Here is a 20693-nt window from a genome sequence, read left to right as displayed (position 1 = left end):
TCTGGACACATGTTGTGTCTACTGAGCATGTTGCTTGACGGTGCTGGCCGTACGCTGTAACATGATGCAAAGCGCGATGCTGACTTCGAGAAGACTCCACGTATACGTCAAAGCGTTCATGGGAGCGTAAGCGCCTAATCGATCGAGTAGTAGGAGCCATGCATGTCAATACATCCTGATGCTTGGACAGGAAGCTACGTTGGAACTCGGTGTTATTCAGCGTCTCCCTTACTGGCATTGTTGCACATTTTGGGATCATTGTTTTCGGACCTTTCCTGCCCTGCAGTTTGTCGGGTGCGAGAGGAGGATGTAGCCGTAGACAGTCGTGTGTTGCTCCTAGAGAGGTTGCTGCTCCTGGCTTCGGCTGCTCGTGCAGCAGCGAGAGCAGCGGTGCTGTGTCGATTTGCAAGACTATTCAATCGTTCCTTCGAGCCTAGCGGTGACTCTGCCGCGCGCAGGTTGTGATTTGAGCTGCTCCTACTTTTCGACTTGATCGATGCATTGGCACTTGCTGCCTCGCGGAACGCTGTCTGGACACTGGTACGAGAATTGTGACGATCATCCCGAATATTCTTGACGAATACAGACTGTAGACTCGACATAGAGTTCTCTCGGCGCATTCGCCCCACCGTTTGCACGGGGCTTGGGATCATGGATGGCTTTGGGAAGTCTGCACCCAATGAAGAAAGCAGAGGTATCGAGTCGTCGTCGCCTGTTTGCAAGCCGTCGTCAAACAGACGAAAGGCTGACGAGGACGATGATTCGGAATCAGTCGAGTCGGTTTGCGAAAGTGAATCATATGATTTGAGATCGGCTTCGAGTTCTCGCATTTGATCATCTCCAGGTTCGAAGGAGAAGTGACGTCGACGCTTCTGGTCAAGTTCTTGGTATGAATGAGGCCGAGGCTTTCGAAATGGTGGTCTAGGTGTTACGTCGTCAGCAGGCACCACTTTTCTATCTTTCTCAGCCGCGGGACTCTGCATTTTGTCTTCGTTCGCATTGGGCTCAATGACTGTCTTCGCAGCTTGTCCCGATGTGAGCAATGCCAGTAACCCATTGACGAAACTTGAAACGTCCAGTCCTTTGCGACGTGCAACAAGGGCACCCAGCTCCTTAAGAGCAATAAATGCATCGCATTCAATGGGATCCTTTACCAACAGGCCATGTTCTGGGTTGGCCTCTTCCGGGACATGTTCCGTAGTGCTCAAAGGATCAGGCGTGACTGCGTTCGAGAGAGACTGCAAGGCGTCCGCATGACGTAGGCCCATCAAATTGAGCTCGCTCTTTACCTTTCGAGACAAGGTGGACTCGCGATTTGTGCTGGGAGGAGTCCCTATTGGAAGATCTGGCAGTCCTGCACTTGTGAGCTGTCGAGATAGAGCAGTCATCTTTCCTGAAGGCGAGGTCGGTCGATGCAGAAGAACTTTTACGCTGTTAGCTTGGATGCAAATTGGCTGAGATGAACGCAAACTTTGTTGGCTCTTTGCTCTGATCTCTTCGTCTACCTCTACTGGAGACATGTGCTGGTATCGAGGAAGAACGCGGTCCGTCGAAATGGTCCTTCGATGTTGACGTTTACGGTCTACCACAGTCCCTTGACGCGCTTTCATGAGCCTACAAGCATTCTGTTAACAGGGAAAATATTGGAAGTGCAGAGGGCAGCTTACCCAGTCATACCGGTGGTACCACGTGCAATTAGCAACTCGAGACGACGTATCTCGGCTTCATAGAGTTCCTCAGACTGAAGCCACCGGGCTGTCACCTTGCGTGAATGCTCAATCGCCTCTTGTTCGCGTGCCTCCAAGAGCTCTTTGTGCGATCGTAGCTTTCGATAATCGTCAAAGACCTGGAAAAGGCCGCTGTTGTATTCAAGAGGAACTGGTACCATGTAATTCTTACACATGTGTGAGTGAATCGACTCCATGGCGACAACAGGGTCAACGTAGGACCAAGGATCTTCCTGAGTGGGTGGGGCATCAGCACTCCATGGCTCTGAAAAGACAGGGCTAGCTGCTTCCTCTTTGTGAGTGGCGAACAAGGACGTGTAGCGATTGAGCTTTGGCTTCGAGTCGCGACGAGGCGTTGAGGCTTCAGACCGCTCGCTTCGTGTGTCATCCACATCTTCTTGAGTCGGCGTTGGCGGAGCTGGAGTCATTGGAGTCACCGGCCGACTGGCAGCTATCGTCTTTCGCCAGCCATGCCGGCGTCGGTCAATCGACTCGATGGCGACCTCTGATAGCGGTACTGCAGCAGTCTCATCAGATCCAGTCTTCATGGGAGGCAGTTCTTTCGGTTTGCCTCCTATCTTTTTGCGCCAGCCTTTGTTGTCAACCATGGCGCCGGATGTGTCACCAGATTTGGCAGTCGTCTTAGCCTTCAGTTTGGCTTTCGGTTTGGCTTTCGGTTTGGCGCTGGTCTGCGACTCTAGCTGCGGACGATGCAGTTCGGTTGGAGGCGAGTAGAAGTGACCGATATCCATTGTGGGTTGACGTGTGTTGTAGTTGCCAGAAGTGAAGTGCTGTGCGCTTTCCCTCACAAACGGAGAGGCGCGAGTACCCAAACGACCCGTTTGCGCCTTCGTCACTTTCACTCTACCGATGCCGATTCTGGAAAGGTGCAGGCAGTATCTTACCGCATTGGCACAGCACTGAAGTCCACGTCAATTCCATCTCGAGCACGTACAAACTTTTACAGTCTTGCCCCTAGTGATGCCTCGTCCTGTCTGCTTGCCATCTCTTCGAGCTGAGCACCTACGCCATGGGAGCACTGCGAATGCAGTCTTTGCTGAATCAAAAAGTTCTGAGTACTGACAGGAATTGAAGAACAACTGAGAAGGGCAGCTCTAGGTTTTCGCATGGATGCTGTGTTAACAAAATGGTGCTTTTGGACATATTAGGCGACTGCAAGCAAGCAGACCCTCAGCCTCAAATGAAGAAACAGAACAAGCACGCAGTCATTGGGGCTTGTACCTTCCATTGCGGCTGGAGGTCCGGCTGCAACTTGACTACAGTGTAATTCGAGAAGATGGCTTGCAATTGCGAACCGAATCCGTCGACGATGGCCGTGCACTACAACAACTTACCTTCATCAGCCGTCACACATACTGCACTTTTCGTACACCTCGAGCTCCGAAGCGTTCTACTGCGAATCGTATCTTGGGCCTGTACATACGGAGCAAGTGTGGTCGTTGACGAAAAGTTGACCGTACCTCGGCACTAGTGGCAGTATTGTTCCGTGGTCCAACTCGTCAACCACTCACTCACGACCAAGACAATTCCATGAAGAATTATTGAAGCTTAGTACCCGTCTTCAACAGCTTCGTCACTGTAGGTCAGCGATCGTATGGTCACGTGCGCTGACGTCAACCGTCGATGTATCGTGTTTGAGTAGAGTTTCAGGACAGCAGCTCGCCATCCAACATCACAGTCCACACGAAAGACAAGCGGGCACCGGGTTGTATGCAGATGTGAGCAATCCGCAGTATCTTAGCAAATACGAATCCCAAGAATAAGCTGGGTCGTTAAGTCTGTCACTCAGTGGCCTGGGTTACTTCGCAACCGCCAATTGCTATGCTCTCCCTCGAACACCAACAAGGCTGAGCAACCGCGCGTCTCGACCTTTCTACAGCCCACCTGAGACACTCCAAGTACTTTTGACACGACTCCACACGTCAGATCTCGCCCTGTACCCCAGATGCGCCAATCCGTATTTCGCCTGGCAGCGAGGATTGATGTGCCTAGCGCCGGATCGATGCCTGCGTTCCTTATGCGGCAACAAGATCCTCAGGATTGATGTGCTTCCGGTTTCAGGCCAACATCACTGCGACGCAGAAGACTGGCAAGATTGCCTTGGGTCCTTGTGGACTATGCAGGCCTCGACGAGGTACAAAGAGTGTATGGCTGCCATAGAAGGGTTCAAAGGACACACCAAACATCTTCTCTGTCTATACTTAATCCTCAAGTCTCATATAGCACTTCATATCTCGATACGCTCATTTCTCGCTAAACGATTTAACTTCTGTACTCTCGCAAGCTACCGCTTCTATCGTACCTACTTGTAATCATTCAACCACCATGAAGTTCACTACCGTCATCGCTGCCGTCCTTTCGATGGCCACTTTCGCCATCGCAGTACCCGTCGCCGTGCCTGCACCAGCCAAAGGTACAGCTGCCCTTCCGCAAGACCATCCCAAAACTGCATAGCTAACCGACAACCAGATGTCGAAGTTCGCCAGAACCATGGAAAGTGTGTCAAGAGCTCGGGCGGCGGAGTAATGGAAGACGTCAACTGCTAGACGCCTGTGCAGCAACGAAGGGCACGACAAGTCTAAATAATATACCCATTAGCGACGTCTGAGACGCAGAATACACATTAAAATGCATCAAGAACTGTTGATCACCCGTAATGTGAGCTCTGATGTCCATTCACTCTTCCCTCCCAAATGCATCAACGCTCATGTTTACCTCTTTTCCTGTCTCCGTGTCCCTTCCTCAGCACTCACATTGCGCACAATTTCTCCTCCCTCGCCAAGCCCCCCCACCCCCCCCAGCCCTCTCATACCTCTCAATGAACTGCACCATATCCCTCCTGCTGCCCGTGTAACTTGCCTCGAGGTATGTCCGGAGGTCGTAGAACGGATCGACAGCTTTCTGAGGACGTTTTGGTCGTGGGGATGGGAATTTCGATGTGGATTGTGAAGAGCTGGTGGGGTTGGAGAAGGGCGTGACGTGCGCGAGGAGGGTGGTGTGGGATGCGCGATCGAATTGTGCGCCGGCTTGGGTGAGGAAGTTGAGCGTGCTGGAGAAGCGGTCGGAGGGGTTGGTTTCTCGATACAGTGAGAGATCTTCGAACTGTTCGGTTAGTTCGTTTGTTTCGTGTCTTTCAGCTGTGGTGACGAAATGGGCGATAAGTTCTGTGCGCGACCAGGTAGTCGGGGTTTAGTGTGCTGCGCTGGCTTTGGAGCGCGATCTGGGTTGCGCTTTTGTTCTGCTCTGATAGAGACTCTGAGTCTCATTCTATGCTCTTTAACGCTTCTCGTCTCCCCCAAGATTTTGTCCCAAACCGCATCAACACAACGGGGCAAGACCAAAAATCCTCGCCCAGCCTCCTCGCTTCGTCGGCAGTGAGAGGCGCAGCGCCTTCCCGCCACCCTGAATTCACATCAAATGCGGATAGGAAAGGAGTAGAGCACGGTGCGGGGCGGAGGATCCAGACATCACTTCTCTCACTCAGGGCGCGCCACTCGGACAGTGGTGCGTGCTCTGAGATGGAGTCTTCTGAGACGTGCTCTAGGGCCCAGGGGAGGATGGGGATGGTGGAGCAGAATTGCTGGATGATTTGGAGGATGAGGGTGAGCGGTGAGAAGGTGGGAGTTGTTGGGGAGAGAATACGGGTGGAGAAACCATCATCGATCATATCCCAACACTCACAGCCATGTCCCCAACCCTCACCCTCCAAACCCCCCTCATTCTCCTCTGCCGCCACTCCAGTTATCAAAAGACGTCAAGGGCAGAGCAGGAAATGATGAATCTGATAGCCATGGAGACCTGAGACAAAGACAAATCGTCAGTGGCCATGGGTGGTGGACATGGCACAAAGACATGTGGGGTGAAATCTGGGGCAGGTGAGCACCGAACAAAGACATTCAGTCTCAAAGTGAAACAAACAGGATTCTAGGGAGACGGAAGCCCTGCATCTATGCCGCTCTAATACCACTCCACCAGCCAAATTTGGGCACCCAATGTTTTTCTATGCCCGTCAAAAGTTACAGGAGGTGGCACCACAGCCTCCACCACTGTAGCCACACTATAGCAACCGCCACAGTCACTGCCACAGTCACCGCCGCTATATTCACTGCTAATACAAGCACCAAGTCCGGCTAAAAATCCAGTATGTGTTGCTGCTGGAGATGATGTGTGCCCTGACACGCCATGCATCACGCTGCCCTTGGCACGCCTCGCTCTCCGCTCTTTATGATTTTGTTGTGTAGCTCCTGCCTGCTCCGCGCTCTCAACTTCGCGCTCCTACTCTTCGCGGCGACTTGTCCCCAACGCACGCTTCTAAGCGTGCGGTTGAGGGGCACCAGCTGGTGCTCCATCAAGACCATCAACAGGCGCGCCAGTGGTAGGAACGTCACCACCCGTGGTAGGAGGAGGCAGGGCAGTGTTGTCAATAGCATCGTCACTCTTCTTCGCCCACTTGGGCTCCTTGACCCACTGCGAGTCCTGCCATGGGCCGGCATCACTCAGCGCACAGCCACCGGGGCAGTCGCAGTTACCACCGAAAGCCTTGGGCAGGTTCTCGGCCGGGACCTGTGCGAGCAGCTCTGACTTGTATCCGGAGCCCAGGACGTGGATCTTGGCGCTGGTGACGGGGTCGAGGAACTTCTTGACGACGCTGAAGACACCAGAGAAGCCCCAGGGTGCGTTGATGACGTACATCTTGCCGAGGCGCTCGGGGTAGTAGTTTTGGGAAATGGCGGAGACGGCCTGCAGGTAGCCGTAGACGGATGTTGCCTTGGCGATACCGACGCCCTTCAGATCGAGGATAGAGCATGAGGTCTCGAGGAGGTGGCCGGTCTTGCGCGAGCAGGCGGGCAGACGAGGGTCGGCCATCTTTTCATATTCGCAGACAAGGTTCTGCACCATGCGCTCCTGGCTGGTGATCTTGCCGAGGGCAGTGAGATCGACCTTGCCGAGCTGCTCGATGTATACTGGCCGGCCGTCCTGTAGAGTATACTTAGCATGGTACGGACTCTGGTGATGACATGAAGCGTACCTTATCGGTTTTGTGGTAGTACTGGGGGTAGTACTCGAACACCTGCGCCTTCTCCTTGTAGTCGAAGGTGCGGACGAGCTCCTCAACGCCGATGCCAGCATATGTTGCCCGCCACTTCTCGCTGTCGATGAACCTGCCCATGCGTCAGCACCTTCTCCTAGCTTAGAGTACCCATATCTGCTTACATCTGCTTCGACAGCTCGACATTGAATTTGCGTGCACGGAGGAATCGCAACTGCAAATAATTTAGCCGATGCCCAACACCCCCGCATTTAGATAGTTATGTGCATACTAGCGTCAACGTGTCGAGGTTCTTGGTGTAGCCAGCCTGCTCGAGCTGAGTCCGCAGCTGGAAGACCTGCGCATCTTGCTCAGGCGTTGTGTGGCCGGGGTGCCCGTTCTGCGCAACCGGGGCAACAGTGGGGTAGTCGTAGTGGTCGTACTTGGGGTCGAGCTTGAGCTCGTGGGTGGGTGCGGCAGCCATTGTGAGTGTGACTGCGGTGAAGGTGTATTATGGAGGGTTATGGGAAGAGTCCAAGCAATAGGAGTCGCAGAGTACGTGTCGGTGTGGAGTTGAGCGCGGACGTTGATGTTATGACGAGGTAGTCCCTACACGTGCTAGCGGCATTGGACCCTCAACATTGAATCACAGATCATCTGGACTCCGTCACTTGGCGTCTATCAACCCCAGACACTGATGACGGCAATCTGACCAATGCCTTGGTGTGCCATTTCACATATCGCAATAACGTCATTTGAACAGCGGAGCCGTTGTCGACCCAGCCTTGCAGGAGGGGACTGGCCTTTTAGAAAGCTATCTAGATGATACATGGCAAGAAGAAGAGCACACTGAAGAAGATGATGAACACACTGAAGAAGATGATGAACACACTGAAGAAGATGATGAACACACTGAAGAAGATGTTGAACACACTGAAGAAGATGATGAACACACTGAAGAAGATGTTGAACACACTGAAGAAGATGAACACACTGAAGATGTTGAAAACACTGACTGCCATCTCGCTGCCGTCCCTGCGACCGAGCCGGTCAGATCTTCCATGCTGTACAGTAAAGAGCGTAGAGATCAGATCCCAACAAAGAATGAATAGACCAGTTGATGCGACATCGCAGAACAACAGACATGATGTGAGATTCGTGTACTAACCCGCCCTGCAGTTCCCCATCCTCCCAATGCAGATGAAAGGAGCGCACTCCTGTCTACCAAGTCGAACCTTCACACCGCCAACCAACTGCACTGGACTCAAATAAACAACCCTAGACTTCCATCACAGACCCATAAAGATTTGACAGTGAGAAGAGCAAACCGAACACCGAGCAAACGGACGCCTTGAAAACAACATACAACTCCGCATATGCGCCTAATGACAAGCTTCTCAGCCACGGAGAATTGCAGTCGAGAAGGCGCACGAGCTGCATGCGGAGCTGGAAGGATTCCCAACCTGGCTCAGTTTCTCCGATCCCGGTTTGAGCTTGGCCCAAAATCGACTTCGGATACCTTCTTCGCCTCTTTCCGACCTTTGACGATATACTGTGCATACAGCGCGATGTGATCACTGGGAAAGTGGTAGTTCGGGAAACCAGGTACTCGTTGCAGGTAGTTTTTGTCAATGTCGCCGAGCAGTCCCACAACTTGCAGCGTGTTTGTCGAGTACCAGATGTAGTCCAGAACACCCACGAACGACGGAGTATAGTTCGTGAACGACAGCTCTCCAATCGATGAGTAACTGGACTTGAGACTGAAGGGATGAGAGATACCGTCCCTGGTGAAGTTACCGTACTTTCGGCTGCCGAGGTCATCGTGAACATTGGACATGCTACCGGTTGTAATGAGATCGTAGATACCGGATGTGGGTAGGGAGTTGAAATCACCGCACAGAATGAGCGGAATCTGTGTCCCGTCCGAATACTCCTTAGATGGTCCAGGCTCTTGCGTAGGATCTGGTTCTTTGCCGTCTTCAGTGTCGCCGTTCGTGAAGCGATACACGACCTTGTCTTTGCATGCAGGGAACTTCGCCCATCGGTTGGCAAAGTTCTTGATTCCCTCCAGCAAGATAGCGACTTGCACGAGCTTGACGTCAGTGAATGCTGGGTTCCAGAAGACGTGGACGTTTCCAACGATGAACCTTGAGCCGGTGGCGCGGTTCTCTAGGAAAGCAACAACCCCAATATCGTCACGAGGCATGACACGGTTGAAGATGTCGTGCTCTCCCTTCATATCCGGTCGGTTGATGGCAGTATTAGCAAAGTCGACGAGCTGCTTGTCCAACAAGATGTATCTGGAAATGTCAGCTTCTGCGATGTAGTAATAAGCGGATGCAACGTACTTGCTGTTCTTGTAGAAGATAGCACAGCCATCGACAAGCTTAGCTTCTCTATCTGCCATCGTTCTCGCTCGAGACTTGGGCCAGAATACTCCCTTGTAGTCGTTGTGGGCCAGGCCTTCGCGGAAGTACTCGTTGAAGCTGTCCTGATCGATCTCCTGCAGACATACTATGTCGGCATTGCGTTCTCGCAGTTCACCCAAGATTGTCTCCCTCCGGTTCTCCCACGAGAGTGCAGCACTAGGCGTGTAGCCATACTGAGCTTGAGTGCAGTACTTGTCGCAAAGGATGTTGTAGCTCAACGCGGTAACAGTCTCCTGGTCTGGATCCTGGATCTCGTCGAGCACAATCCAATCTCGCTCAGACGGCGCTTCTGGTCCTTGCGAGTTCTCCCGGAAGTGCTTGATAAGCTCTGTTGTTCCTTGTTCCATGATTATTTGCTTCAGGTCATCCGGTAGCGGGTTGCCTTCTATGCCGAGCATTTCCAACTGGAACAGAGAGCCAAGTTCGTAGGGAAGATTGTCGAGATGGTTGTCGAAAAGGAGAAGCTGCTTCAGATTGACGAGCATGCCAATCTCCGGGGGCAGATATTGCAGGTTGTTGAGGGACAGATCCAGGTGCGTAAGGTTCCGTAGTTGTCCAATGCTCTGTGGGATATACGAGAGCTTGTTGCAGTTGACGTAGAGTTTCGTGAGGAAGGTGTAGTGGTTGAACAGCGCAGGCGTGATGACTTTCAGATTCTGGCCACCAAAGTCCAAAATGGTCCAGATGTGGTCGCCTTTTCCATCCGCCGCTCCTCCAACCGCGGGTCTATTGCGTTCTTCTTTGTCCGGCTCCTTTGACAAGCCACTACCCGTTCCTGCGACAACACTCTTGCTCACACTGGGGTGGATCCTGGCGTGCGAGTGTGACTGTGTCATTTCCCGCGCCGTTTGTGCGAGTCGCAGCTGCTCTGCCCAATGCTCGTTTGGCGGCTTGCTGAGCCCGCTGTGAACGCTGTTCGGTGTGCCGTTCTGCATGTGAGCCTGACCGAAGTGGGGCTGCGCGTTGGACATGTTGCCGCTCGAGAGGTTGTGCTGGTGGTTGTACTGTCCGCCGTGGGCGCCGCCAGTGTGGTCTTGGTGTTGCTGGTGGTGCTGCCCATGGTGCTGATGGTTCTGGTTGTGTGGGAAGGTCTTGCCGGCCAGGTTCATCTGCATCGCGTAGTTCTGGTGGGTGTTGCGCCCGTTCATCATAACATGCTGGGCCTGGTGACCATGTTGCTGGTTGAACATGCCGAACTGCTGGGGGGACTGCTGGCGTCCGGGCGATCGCGAGGGAGAGGGGGTGTCGGGATTACCAAAGGGAATGCGGGCGGTGGTGGTGGGTGACCGCACGCGGCTGGGGAGGTTTCGAATGTTTGTTGCGTGTTGCGGATAGAATGTTTGGCCGGCTCCCCTTTGGTAGACCGAATACTCGGCCATCTAAGGGAATCGCGGCGTCGTGGAGAGAAGGTCCCGGGGGTCGAAGCGCAGACAGGCGGGCGAGGCGCTGGGGGAGGGTGTTCAGGTGGGTGGTGGGGCTCGTATGCGTTGCTTTCTTCGTTGTAACATGGGCGCCCCTATGGATCCTCGTCATAGGCTTTCACTGCTCAACCCTGCACGCGTGCACCATGTAGTGTTTGCTGCGGCGGCTTGCGGTGCCGTGAATTGAAGCGGGGACGCGGTATGGAGTGCGGTTGGCGCCGGTGGAGGTGGGTCGCAGGCGGGCGCAGGCGTGAATAGAGCAAACAGCCCAGGGGGTTATTGAATATCGCAGCTTCTACCCTCAGCGGAGTCAGTAACTGATGTGGGGAGGATAGCGAGAGGCCGGGGATGGATCAACACAGAAGCGGGTAGAAGGCGCGCACATACAGCAGCGGAGAGAGGCAAAGGGCGCGCAGGCTCTGCAAGCAATCTCAATTGTGCCAGACGGTCTGAATACAGGGTCCAACCGCAGCGCTGGGGAAGAATAGAGAGTGAAGATGATGCTATCGAGGGCCGACGTGAAGCCCGCACCAGCATCAATGCGCAAGCCAAGCTGGAGCTTGATGTGTCACGTGCCTGCATTGAGTCGACTCCTGGATGAAACCACCCTGTCTTCTTGCACACAGCTAGGCCGCAGCCCTAAACGCCGCGTGACCTTGCATCATGCGATGCAGACGTAGAGATGGCCAGACGTCCATCACAATCACGGTGGGATCCGGGAGGCATCCAGCATGCCCATTATCATGGCAATTGAGATGCAGAGTACCAGGTACGCAGGTACGAGCACTCACAGGCGGCACATTCCGCGCAGCGACGAGCGCCACCTCTGTTCCTGAATCTCATCTCCGTGACCAAGGCGGCAACAGTTGCCCAGTTGTTACGATTCAAAATCTGGGGGAGCGACGCGGCCGCCGTGTGATTGGAGATGCTCCCACACTGCCCTCGGCACCCGCGACCGAAAGCGGCCTTGGGCTTGGGGTTCGACACGACTCCCCGCGCTTGAAGCCAGACGAGCCGTCTGCGGACTGGAAGTCGCCAGCGCCATGCTGACGTTGGCCTCCATCCGTCATTCTTCGCTGCTGCGCGCTGCAACGAGCACCGCGCGCTGTGTCTGCTTCACGTCACCCTGGTGTCTGCGTTCGGCTCACTCGGGCGCATAGCACGTGCTTATCATACAACGAGCGACCAATATCGAGCCACACGCTAGCAGTACAAGTGGGTCAGGGAGATGATGAATACAGAATGGCTGCTGGTCCGCACCTCCTAGGATACTTTTGCGTCTGAAATGTGTCGTTCTGATCGAGGACCAGTACCGCTACCACGTCCCGTATCCCACTCGCCCTAAGACGGCTGGAGCAGAGGTCAAGCAATGCGATCCGGACCCCGCAGACCCTCTCGCTAGAACAATTTCTAGCTCCTCGACCGCGACGTCCAAGTCAGCCATGGATGCGACGCGGGGCTCTGTCTCGAGCTCCTCGACGCAGGTCACTCGGGATGAGTCGACGGAGCCCTTCATCCTGCGCCATGGCCGGCGATACCTGAGAGCTCACCAGAATTACCCACTACCCTGCGACCTGCCTGAACTCCAGCGCCAGAACCTGCACACCCTCCTCGCGACCTCCGTACTCGGTCGAGCACTTGGCTCTACGCCTTCGCCGCACAACCCACCGAAGAAAGTGCTCGAGCTCGCATGTGGCAGCGGGTACTGGACGGCAGTATGCCATGACTTCCTCAGCGGACTGGGCTACGAACATGTCTCATATACAGGACTGGACATTGTGCCTCTAGCAGGCGACCTACAGCGTCAAGGAATCGACTGGAAATTCGTGCAACACGACCTACGCAAACCGCCCCTCCCCTTCGACGACGACGAATTCGACATCGTAGTCATGAAAGACATGTCCCTCGTCGTGCCCCTCGGCGCCCTCTCACAACGCATCCTTGACGAAGCAACGCGCGTCCTAAAATCCGGCGGCACCCTCGAAGTCTGGGAAACCGACCACATCATCCGCTCCATCCTGCCACACCCGCCCCCCGTCCCCGGCAAATCCGCCCAAGAACGCGCATGCGCCGAGACAACGGGGACATTCCTCATATCGCCCATCACGCCCTTCACCGAAGTCCAAAACAAATACCTCCAAGACTCCAACTCTTGGATCCAAGAAGCCCTCGACCGCAGGAAACTCAGCCCCACCCCTTGCGTAAGGATATCGCAAATGCTCCTCCAAGAAACCGAAACTCTGCACTCAGTCGGCGACCGCCGCATCGCCATCCCACTCGGCGAACTGCGCTGGGAGCGCGAACTCGCCTCCTCGGACCCGCCCAAGCCCAAGCGCCGCGAATCCGAGGCTCAGCGCCCCAACCCCAAGAAAGCCAGCGTCGCGCTCGACGCGGGGACGCTGACGGACGAGCAGGCTGCCCTCAGGTATACGGCGCTGCTGGTTGTTGTGCAGATGATTGAGAGCCTCGAGCCGTTGCTGAAGGACGTTAGTGGGAAGAACCAGGAGGAGTGGCAGAGGTGGTGGGCCGGGTTGATGGGGAATTTGCTGGAGCAGAAGGGCGCGAGTAGTGGGGAGTGTTTGGAGGTGGGCGTTTGGTGGTGTAAGAAGGTGTGAGCAGGGCGAGCATGCCCGAAAGGAGGTTTTATCTTGTTGATGTCGATGTTGATGTATGGGCGGGGAGCGTACATACAGTGTCTTTCGAGTTGAGTTTTAGTTCTGTGATATCCCGGTCTGAAGACCATGCTTCGCGTGTTCGTTCGTATCTGCTTCTCCTTACATGGCGTGATAGCCCATATCCCTATTTTATCGGATCGTATCTTTGGCGTAGTGCTCTGTAGCGTTTCAAATAGTACAGCGCCTCGATTTCTTTCCTCACGAACTCAGCTCTCTTGATCCCATTCCTAATCGCCTCTTCATCTTTCAGATGCGCCTGGCTAGAGAAAGCTTTGTGTAGTCGTGATCGAGCCCAGTCATAGCCTTGAGGGTAGTCTCTTGATAGGTAGAGCAATTCTACATATTGTCAGACACCGTGGTCGATGCTATCGTGTGTTAAAGTACTGGTGTACCTTTGTATATGCGGATAACTTGGTGACGCAGTGGTAGATTTGTAGTTGACATCTTGCGCTTTGGGAGAGCCAATGTTCAAGAAAGCTAAGCTTTGAACTGAATCTGCACAGGCTCGAATGTTGAAGGGAAACTCTTGAGACACGTGGTCGATACTGGAGTGTGGAGTTGTTCGCAGCAGAGCGGAGCTCGACATTGTGGTTCTGACGTATGCATGGTTGTTGCGGGTTGCGGCCCTCGGCTTAATTCTGTGGAGGCATCGCGCAATAATACACCACAGCGGCTTGGACTTCTCCATGTTTTGATTGACACTACATATACCTTAGCAATTTTTGAGAGCTCAATTGGAGTCACTGAACAACCATGCGCCCCCTCACGACACGCGCAGCGCTCCTGCGTCCCTCCGCATCCTCCACAATCCACGCGCAGCGCGCCCGCATACCCGTCCCTCGACCGCCGCAATGCCGCTTCTCCACCACCGACGCCCCGGCGACACAAAAGCTGTCGCCGCGCTGGCTGTCAGATGTTCGCGCGCAAATTGGCAAGTGCATAATGTTTGGAATCAACGATGCGCAGACGAGCGAAGCTGGGTCTATACTGCAAGAAGTGTCGCACGACTGGCGAGAGCTGCTTGCTGGGAGTGAAGGCTTTTTGACAGGGCAGGAGTACAGGGGGTTATACAGGCAGGAGGTTGTTTGGGGTGAGATGGTAGGTTGTTGTACTGTGTTGGGTGTAGAGGTTTGAGGCTGATTAGCTTGGTGATGATGTAGGACAGTATGGTAAGTGCATGAAGCACCTGCCCATGCTATTGGACAGGGTAAATGGAGGGACCAGGAGTGCTGATACTGGTGAAGGGACATGTCAACAATGTCATGTATAACCGGTACGCGGAGTCGGCGCGTGTCAACTGGACGCTCAACTTCGCTGCCCAGGATCCGGCACACAAGAAGGAATGGCTGGAGTTGATGTCGCCCAAGAGCATTGGTCTGATACTGAGGAGTATCAAGACGGACTACAAATTTGTAAGTCTGCTGATCGCCCAGTGGGAAGTTCGCGGAAGAGGTTGTCGCGTGCTTCTTGTGTAACCGAGGGAACTCGAGATGACTTTGCTGACTTGCTCGATTATCAAGCCCATGAAGTGGCCTGACAGGTAGGCAAACCTCACCGTGGTCGACGTCTTCTTTCTGATTGATGCAGGATCACCGTTCTGCACAAGCTTAGGAATAAGCCAGAGCAAGGCACCGACCACTTCATCCTAGACGTTCTAATCTTGTCAGAAGCACATCGCCGTGCAGCAGCACGCTGCATCGAGGACATTGTAGTCTACGACTACAGATCAGCGAAGAAGTCTCCACTGCCGCCATTCATGATTGACAAGTTCAAGACGGTATACGAGCTGCAAGAGCAAGCAAAGGAGAAGAACAGCGCCAGGGTGAGGACACTGCTAGACCGAGTGCGGGAGCTCGAGAAGAGCAGCTGGGACAGACCGGATGCTGTTGAAAACTTCGGCAGTGCAGGGAAGCCATAAACAGCAAAGCCGTAAGTAAAGCCGAGAATTATTCATCCCATCAAGCTGCATGGTGCGATCCCTTTCGCGGTGATCGACTTGGCTGCCTGCCTACTTTGCGTTTCACGATGAGCTTTTTTTCAGCGATCTGCACGATTTCCTTATCTGCTCGTTGCACAGCATGCTGATTGGTGTGGTTGCGTTAAGCTTCGACGCCCGCCAGACGCCGTCTCCGCCGTGTGCGATGGAGGGGCGGAATGAGAAAAGGCAGATTTGGTGGAAATGCTCCGATCAAATGGAAATGCCGAGGGAAAGCCACGCCGCGGCAACATGTGCTCTACAGCGGGGCGCGCTTTGTCCCAAAAGCAACGGTGAAGTTTGTGGAAGTCTCCGCGCGGCGGCTTGAAGTGAGCCGTAGGAAACACAACAACAAAGGCAATCGCGGGGTATTGCAGGGCAGCAAATCGAAAACATGTTCTTGGCGTCGATGCAAGCGTGCGGGTGTCGGTGTGAGCAGGGCAAAATGGTGTGCTTCATTCGTTGTTGACATGCAGAAAGCGCATCATACTCAGGGGTGCCCATGTGCACGCAAATGAAGAGCACAAGCTAGACTGGCGGCCGCCGTGAGGCAATTGGCTGCAGAACGTGCAGGGCAGCACAGTGAGCTGTTGTCGTGTGCATCAAAATCGCGTGAGCAGCAGAGCCAGAAGAACTCGCAGGATCAAGCACACAAGAACACCAGCGTGTGCAGTTCGCCGAAGACGGGCAGGCTCGACATAGACTTTGCTTGCATCGGTCAAGCGTGGTGAAGGGAGGCTTGTTCTGCTCCTTTCTGGCCAGAACCCTGACTTTTCGAGCGCATTGACGTCGATCATGACTGCTCGGAGGGTCCTCGGCGTGTGCAGATCTGCCAGCTCGAGGATACTGAGATGAAGGCGTCAGTAGCCGGGGGAGGATCCTGCTGCCACCAGACTGAGCGTGCAGCGGGAGAGGCTGCATCAAGACAGGATCTTCATTCTCCCAGTCATTATAACCATGATAACCGCATGTCGTGAGCAGATGTCAGGCCCTGCAGGGTGTGTAAAAACCCAGCACGTGAACTAGGCGAGCGAGGTGTGGACGCCCGCTGGTTGACACAGCCGTCGACAGCGCCGCCAAGCGGCTACTGTTCGGGGACTGCCATTCTCATTCGTTCTCTCCGCCCAGCGTCTCTCACGACACCAGCAACCCGCACACGACACCGACGCCCTACAATTTCCCCACGGCCAGCGGCGCCCCTCTTCCAAACTGGCTCGTCCTGTGCAGCAGTCGAGTCGACCTGGGGAGACGCCTTGCTTGCCCGCGCACCGCCTTCTATGGTAGCAAAGGGGAGGAAGAACGCGGCATCCCAGCATGACAGACGCAACGAGAGTGGCCTGGCAGCACCCGGCAAGCGCGTCCAGCGCCAGAAGAGCAACCCGACGCTCAACGGCGCCCCCAATGGAGCCCCGGACGCCGCGCCCGCGCTCTCCACCGACGCAGTAGAGCAACAGCAGCAGCAGCAGCAGCAGCAGCAGCAGACCACGCAGCCGGCCCCCAGCAGCACCGCCGACTCGACGCCCAGCGCCAGTGGGCAAGACAACACCGTCGCCGCTGGCACTGTATCCGAGAGGCCGCCCGTAGAGCGTGTTCGCAGCTCGTCGGACGCGTCGCTCGACCATGCGGACGCCGCCTGCCGCCACGCTGCCCCAGCTGCTGCCCGCGTCAATGGCCACAGCAAGCCGTCATCGGTCTCCATGGCCAGTCTGCTCGCTGTGCCCGCCACCATTCTCACGTCCTGTCCTCTGCGGGACGTCCTCGCCATCCTTATAATTCTCCTTCAGCTACCCCCCACCGTCCTCACCGTCGTACAGTTTCTCTTTGCAACACTTACCTTCGTGCCTCCCCAAGCCGGGACCCCCCTCTCCGCGCTCTCAGCGTTCCCCTCTTTCACCGACATCTTCCAGGGCTCCGGTGGCACACCCTCTTTATTCACGACAATTGCGGCTGACGCCTCCATTCTGCTCGTATGGCTCGTGCTCTGGGTGCCTGTGCAGAACTTCTTCTTGGATCTCGCACAAGCAGTCATCGCCATAGCCCTTGGAGGCGCCGCAGCCGGCAAAGCTGGGACGACCAACGGCATTTTTATCTGTGTCGTCATCATTCTTTCAAACCATCTGCTCAGGTTCAGGCCTCTCCGGCAACACATCGTCCACTTACTGTGGTCTGGGCTCGCCCGGGGAGGCTTAGAATTTCTGACGAGCCCACCGAGCGCACCAACTTATTTGGAGAGCTTCTCAAGCCCCCATGGATGGCCCCGCAGCCTCCTGGGTATCCATATCTTGGCCCAAGGTGTCGTTCGCATTATTCGGCGCTCTCTGTCTCGACGAGATGTAGCTCAGTCACTACCCACTGGCAAGAAAACGGACCCCGAAGTCGGCAACCTCCAGCGTGCCAACTCGACCTCGCTCCACCCGCCTGTCGATGTACCAAATACCTCGAGTACCGATGGTCGTCCACCGGGGCCGTCGCCCGCATTGCACAAGGACAAGGCGAGTAGCTTGCGAAGGAAGAGGAAGCAAGCTACACATGTTCGTTCTCAGCAGCCTTTCTGGGCTGCACTTGCCAGTACAAAAGTTACAGTTCTAAAAGAGATGGAAAGTAGCCGGGCAGCAAACGATGCCGACGAGGCTAACGCAAAAGACGCAAATCACATTGGAAACGCTATTTGGAGATCGGAAGACGATCGTGTATGGATTTCAGAAGTCGGCTACTCCGACATTTCATTTCGTGTCAGTCTGTTCAACGGAGCGGACGTTCAAGAGGAGGAAGATTCGAGTGTCGGATCCGGGATTGACAAGTCGAAGCCATTCTATATCCGTGTTAACGGCGCAGATTGGAGCTCAGCCCGGATCCGTCAGAGCACTTCGTTAGGATACCAGGGTCAAGAGGGAACAGGTTTCTGGATGGGAGAGATCTTCGGTCTCACGGCACTTTCGAACTACTACTGCGAGTTCGTCAGGACCAGCGACAATGAAGTCTTCTACTCTACGAGCCTTATTACCTCGGCCGGCCCAGTTGCCGAACTAGGTAGGCATGCTTGTTCGCTCGACTACATCCCCAAACTGACACTCTTCCAGCCTCAATTGCCTCCCCGCCTGCTCATCAGACTCTCCGTCCATCCTCGCCTACGACGACCCTTAGGAATTCGATCGCCGCGGCCGACCAGCAGCTACAGGAGCAGCGCAATCGCCTGAAACGAAACAAGAAGGACCACAAGACCGCCATCTCTACTATCAAGAAAGAGGTCGATACTCTCAGCAATCGCTTGTCGAATGCTGGAGGTAGTGATGAGCGCCAACGCCAACGTGTCCTTCAGTTCACGCAAAACATTCGACAGGCAGACGATGCTGCTACTGATTTCGCCCTTCAGGCAGACAAATTAGGTGCTATTCCGGAAGGAGAGACTCGAGAGGCTGCAGCCAAGAAAGCGGAGTGGAAGAAGGAGCGTGACAACAAGAATGCTGTGTCCCGTGATTTCGATGCAGTCAAGGCTGATATCGAAGCCCAGGTTCAAAGCGTAGAGACGGATATTCAAAGTGCCTTGCAGAAGCGAGAACGTCTCCAGCAGCGTCAGACCAGACTGAACGAGCAGCATGACCGTCTTATCACTGCCAATCAGGAAGGTTTCACAGCCAAGCAGCGAAGGGAGCAGGAGCGTCAAGCTCTGCGACAACAGCGCGCCGACGTTGAGCATCAATACCGTAGTAGCATCAACGGGTTCGAACGTCGAGCTGAAGAGCAGAATATCGCTACTTCTCAGCTCATGCAGACTGCCCAGCACTACGAAGCTCTTCTCCTGCAGGGTGCGCACCATGAGTCGATTCCTACAACGCCTGAAGGACCTCTCCCCGGCACCACCATATCTCCCCACGCCAACGCTTTCACCAGCTTCACCTTCCCTCAACTGCATCACGTCGATAGCACTCCCGGTTCCCTTCGCGGCGGCCGCGGTCGCTCTTCCTCTATGTTCTCCGACGTCTCTGGCTTCACTGATGGTTTCGACGAGCACATCTCTCCCGCGTATACTCTCGACAACCCCTTCAACACTTCTGGATTTGTCAATGGCCACACCAACGGCAGCCACGGCAGTGGTAGTCTCAGCTCTGTGACTTCCAGTCAAAGCTCGAGCCAGAGAGATCCTTTGAGCCCTGTGCAGAGCGTCAAGCCAATGATGGTACGCAGTCCGACTGGTGGCAGTGGTGGGTTGATGGGCCCGATCGGCAGCGGCAGAAAAACGTAACCGTTCGTTCTGAAGGTCTTTGTGTAGCTTTCCAATGTGACTTTGTTCTTTTGGTGGATAAAACAGCGTCTTCTCACCATCTCGTGATGTGTTACCAAACATGCCTGACTTCGCTAACATCCTCCAGCTCAACGCTCAATCAACCTCCATCATCCACCATGCCCCCTCCGCTCATCCTCTTCCTCCTCAATCCCCCCAAACGCCTGCTCCCATCTCCTCTGTCCTAATTCCTCCCTATACCCCTCCCCGCCCCCTCCATCGCCATGCTGCTCACCAACCGCCAGATCCGGAACCGTCTTATGCCTTACCGCCCAGTCCCCGCTCTTCACCAGCCCTCCTACAACCCAGTCAGAACTCCTCAACACACGCGCACGCACACATAGCCAGTTACTTACCTATTACGTCACCAATGCCTTTCTGCATATCATCCAATAATTGCTGCGCGCCCGCATTTACGGAAGGCTGAGCGTCTGCGTAGGATAGCATTTCCCATGATGTGTAGGGCGAGGCAGCGGGGCCGGTGTAGTAGATTAGTGCGGCGCCGTGGGTGTGTTGGTTTAGTGGCGTTCCGTTGGGTGTGGTGCGTGGGGTACTGAAGGGTAGCACGTCGAAGGTTGTTGTTGGGGTGGTGGTGGTGCCATAGAGTGCTGTAGCGAGGGAGATGATTCGGGATTTGAGGGAGTCGAAATGCTGGCTTGTGGAGAGGGCTGTGGATGTCATTCCGAGTTCGCGTTGGACGTGGGGGGAAGATCTGGATGGTGTACGGTGGAGTGGCGGCTGGTGTGATTGGACCCTTTGTTTGTTTAGGGGCAAGTGTGACGTTCAGTGGTTACGAGGGGAAGGTGTAAGGGGCCTCTGTGTGGTGTTTGCTCTTTCCGAATTTGTGGTGTACCTTGCTTCAAGCGAGTGACTTTTTGCTCGTTCGCCAACAACCATGAATCTTCGAGTCCGATGTGCAAACACAATCGAGCAATGTTGTGCTCTTATTGCATGACAAATACTTCGTACTCAGTACCTTGGTCTGCGTCATCAGATCCCTGGATCACAATCGCATAGCCTCGCCATCACGATTATAGGCACAATGTTCTGTACATGCACAACTTAGACTCAGAAGTCTTTTTTATTCAGTAATGCTCCAGTCCCGCAACACCGGTTCCAAAAGCGCAAAACTCT

At 54.7% G+C, this 20693-nt stretch overlaps 12 protein-coding genes across 12 annotated transcripts; 6 read left to right on the top strand and 6 right to left on the bottom strand.

Moving 5' to 3' along the window:
* Positions 1–212: 212 nt before the first annotated feature.
* BU25DRAFT_485025 (uncharacterized protein) lies at positions 213–2335 on the bottom strand (the record flags this gene model as incomplete). Its single annotated transcript, XM_033711219.1, has 3 exons — positions 213–1423; positions 1472–1614; positions 1668–2335. 3 exons carry the CDS (start codon positions 2333–2335, stop codon positions 213–215), a joined length of 2022 nt encoding a protein of 673 aa, XP_033564125.1.
* Positions 2336–4073: 1738 nt separating this feature from the next.
* On the top strand, positions 4074–4294 carry BU25DRAFT_456355 (uncharacterized protein; the record flags this gene model as incomplete). The annotated part of the gene is made up of 2 exons (XM_033710019.1): positions 4074–4161; positions 4218–4294. 2 exons carry the CDS (start codon positions 4074–4076, stop codon positions 4292–4294), a joined length of 165 nt encoding a protein of 54 aa, XP_033564124.1.
* A 563-nt stretch (positions 4295–4857) lies between these two features.
* Positions 4858–5791, top strand: BU25DRAFT_261611 (uncharacterized protein). Its single transcript, XM_033701734.1, has one exon. The coding sequence runs from the start codon at positions 5018–5020 to the stop codon at positions 5522–5524; it is 507 nt and encodes a 168-aa protein (XP_033564123.1). The 5' UTR covers positions 4858–5017; the 3' UTR covers positions 5525–5791.
* BU25DRAFT_408531 (uncharacterized protein) lies at positions 5666–7310 on the bottom strand. Its single transcript, XM_033705842.1, has 4 exons — positions 7070–7310; positions 6963–7012; positions 6778–6910; positions 5666–6725 (listed from the first exon to the last, which is right to left on the bottom strand). The coding sequence occupies exons 1-4, from the start codon at positions 7259–7261 to the stop codon at positions 6060–6062; spliced, it is 1041 nt and encodes a 346-aa protein (XP_033564122.1). The 5' UTR covers positions 7262–7310; the 3' UTR covers positions 5666–6059.
* A 161-nt stretch (positions 7311–7471) lies between these two features.
* BU25DRAFT_261597 (uncharacterized protein) lies at positions 7472–8094 on the top strand. Its single transcript, XM_033701733.1, has one exon. It carries the CDS (start codon positions 7600–7602, stop codon positions 7942–7944), a length of 345 nt encoding a protein of 114 aa, XP_033564121.1. The 5' UTR covers positions 7472–7599; the 3' UTR covers positions 7945–8094.
* Positions 8095–10752, bottom strand: BU25DRAFT_261596 (uncharacterized protein). The gene is made up of 2 exons (XM_033701732.1): positions 9126–10752; positions 8095–9077 (listed from the first exon to the last, which is right to left on the bottom strand). Exons 1-2 carry the CDS (start codon positions 10583–10585, stop codon positions 8246–8248), a joined length of 2292 nt encoding a protein of 763 aa, XP_033564120.1. The 5' UTR covers positions 10586–10752; the 3' UTR covers positions 8095–8245.
* Positions 10753–11363: 611 nt separating this feature from the next.
* BU25DRAFT_408528 (uncharacterized protein) lies at positions 11364–13428 on the top strand. Its single transcript, XM_033705841.1, has 2 exons — positions 11364–11879; positions 11938–13428. Exons 1-2 carry the CDS (start codon positions 11856–11858, stop codon positions 13240–13242), a joined length of 1329 nt encoding a protein of 442 aa, XP_033564119.1. The 5' UTR covers positions 11364–11855; the 3' UTR covers positions 13243–13428.
* On the bottom strand, positions 13381–13894 carry BU25DRAFT_261538 (LYR motif-containing protein 5A). The gene is made up of 2 exons (XM_033701731.1): positions 13695–13894; positions 13381–13638 (listed from the first exon to the last, which is right to left on the bottom strand). Exons 1-2 carry the CDS (start codon positions 13744–13746, stop codon positions 13427–13429), a joined length of 264 nt encoding a protein of 87 aa, XP_033564118.1. The 5' UTR covers positions 13747–13894; the 3' UTR covers positions 13381–13426.
* A 161-nt stretch (positions 13895–14055) lies between these two features.
* BU25DRAFT_485010 (uncharacterized protein) lies at positions 14056–15705 on the top strand (the record flags this gene model as incomplete). The annotated part of the gene is made up of 4 exons (XM_033711218.1): positions 14056–14298; positions 14547–14714; positions 14823–14842; positions 14890–15705. The coding sequence occupies 4 exons, from the start codon at positions 14056–14058 to the stop codon at positions 15218–15220; spliced, it is 762 nt and encodes a 253-aa protein (XP_033564117.1). The 3' UTR covers positions 15221–15705.
* Positions 15601–16376, bottom strand: BU25DRAFT_261461 (uncharacterized protein). Its single transcript, XM_033701730.1, has one exon. The coding sequence runs from the start codon at positions 16196–16198 to the stop codon at positions 15806–15808; it is 393 nt and encodes a 130-aa protein (XP_033564116.1). The 5' UTR covers positions 16199–16376; the 3' UTR covers positions 15601–15805.
* A 178-nt stretch (positions 16377–16554) lies between these two features.
* Positions 16555–19520, top strand: BU25DRAFT_419585 (uncharacterized protein; the record flags this gene model as incomplete). The annotated part of the gene is made up of 2 exons (XM_033707944.1): positions 16555–18307; positions 18358–19520. The coding sequence occupies 2 exons, from the start codon at positions 16555–16557 to the stop codon at positions 19518–19520; spliced, it is 2916 nt and encodes a 971-aa protein (XP_033564115.1).
* A 149-nt stretch (positions 19521–19669) lies between these two features.
* BU25DRAFT_456349 (uncharacterized protein) lies at positions 19670–20240 on the bottom strand (the record flags this gene model as incomplete). Its single annotated transcript, XM_033710018.1, has 2 exons — positions 19670–19857; positions 19916–20240. 2 exons carry the CDS (start codon positions 20238–20240, stop codon positions 19670–19672), a joined length of 513 nt encoding a protein of 170 aa, XP_033564114.1.
* Positions 20241–20693: the final 453 nt, after the last annotated feature.

The sequence above is a fragment of the Macroventuria anomochaeta genome (genome assembly GCF_010093625.1).
Source record: "Macroventuria anomochaeta strain CBS 525.71 unplaced genomic scaffold BU25scaffold_8, whole genome shotgun sequence".
Classification (NCBI taxonomy): Eukaryota; Fungi; Ascomycota; class Dothideomycetes; order Pleosporales; family Didymellaceae; genus Macroventuria; species Macroventuria anomochaeta.
The sequence above is the reverse complement of the archived record's forward strand: the minus strand, read 5'-3'. Positions and strand labels throughout refer to the sequence as shown.

Bases quoted from the DNA above. Each gene is read 5' to 3' on its own strand.
- BU25DRAFT_261597 (XM_033701733.1), top strand. From the start codon at position 7,600: ATGATACATGGCAAGAAGAAGAGCACACTGAAGAAGATGATGAACACA.
- BU25DRAFT_408531 (XM_033705842.1), bottom strand. From the start codon at position 7,261: ATGGCTGCCGCACCCACCCACGAGCTCAAGCTCGACCCCAAGTACGAC. The intron at 7,013-7,069 runs GTATGCACATAA...AATTATTTGCAG, and splicing joins ACCTCGACACGTTGACGCTA to TTGCGATTCCTCCGTGCACG. The intron at 6,911-6,962 runs GTAAGCAGATAT...ACGCATGGGCAG, and splicing joins GTCGAGCTGTCGAAGCAGAT to GTTCATCGACAGCGAGAAGT.
- BU25DRAFT_261538 (XM_033701731.1), bottom strand. From the start codon at position 13,746: ATGTCAACTACAAATCTACCACTGCGTCACCAAGTTATCCGCATATAC. The intron at 13,639-13,694 runs GTACACCAGTAC...GACAATATGTAG, and splicing joins AGTTATCCGCATATACAAAG to AATTGCTCTACCTATCAAGA.
- BU25DRAFT_261611 (XM_033701734.1), top strand. From the start codon at position 5,018: ATGCTCTTTAACGCTTCTCGTCTCCCCCAAGATTTTGTCCCAAACCGC.
- BU25DRAFT_408528 (XM_033705841.1), top strand. From the start codon at position 11,856: ATGATGAATACAGAATGGCTGCTG. The intron at 11,880-11,937 runs GTCCGCACCTCC...ATCGAGGACCAG, and splicing joins TGAATACAGAATGGCTGCTG to TACCGCTACCACGTCCCGTA.
- BU25DRAFT_261461 (XM_033701730.1), bottom strand. From the start codon at position 16,198: ATGCAGCCTCTCCCGCTGCACGCTCAGTCTGGTGGCAGCAGGATCCTC.
- BU25DRAFT_261596 (XM_033701732.1), bottom strand. From the start codon at position 10,585: ATGGCCGAGTATTCGGTCTACCAAAGGGGAGCCGGCCAAACATTCTAT. The intron at 9,078-9,125 runs GTACGTTGCATC...TGACATTTCCAG, and splicing joins ATCTTCTACAAGAACAGCAA to ATACATCTTGTTGGACAAGC.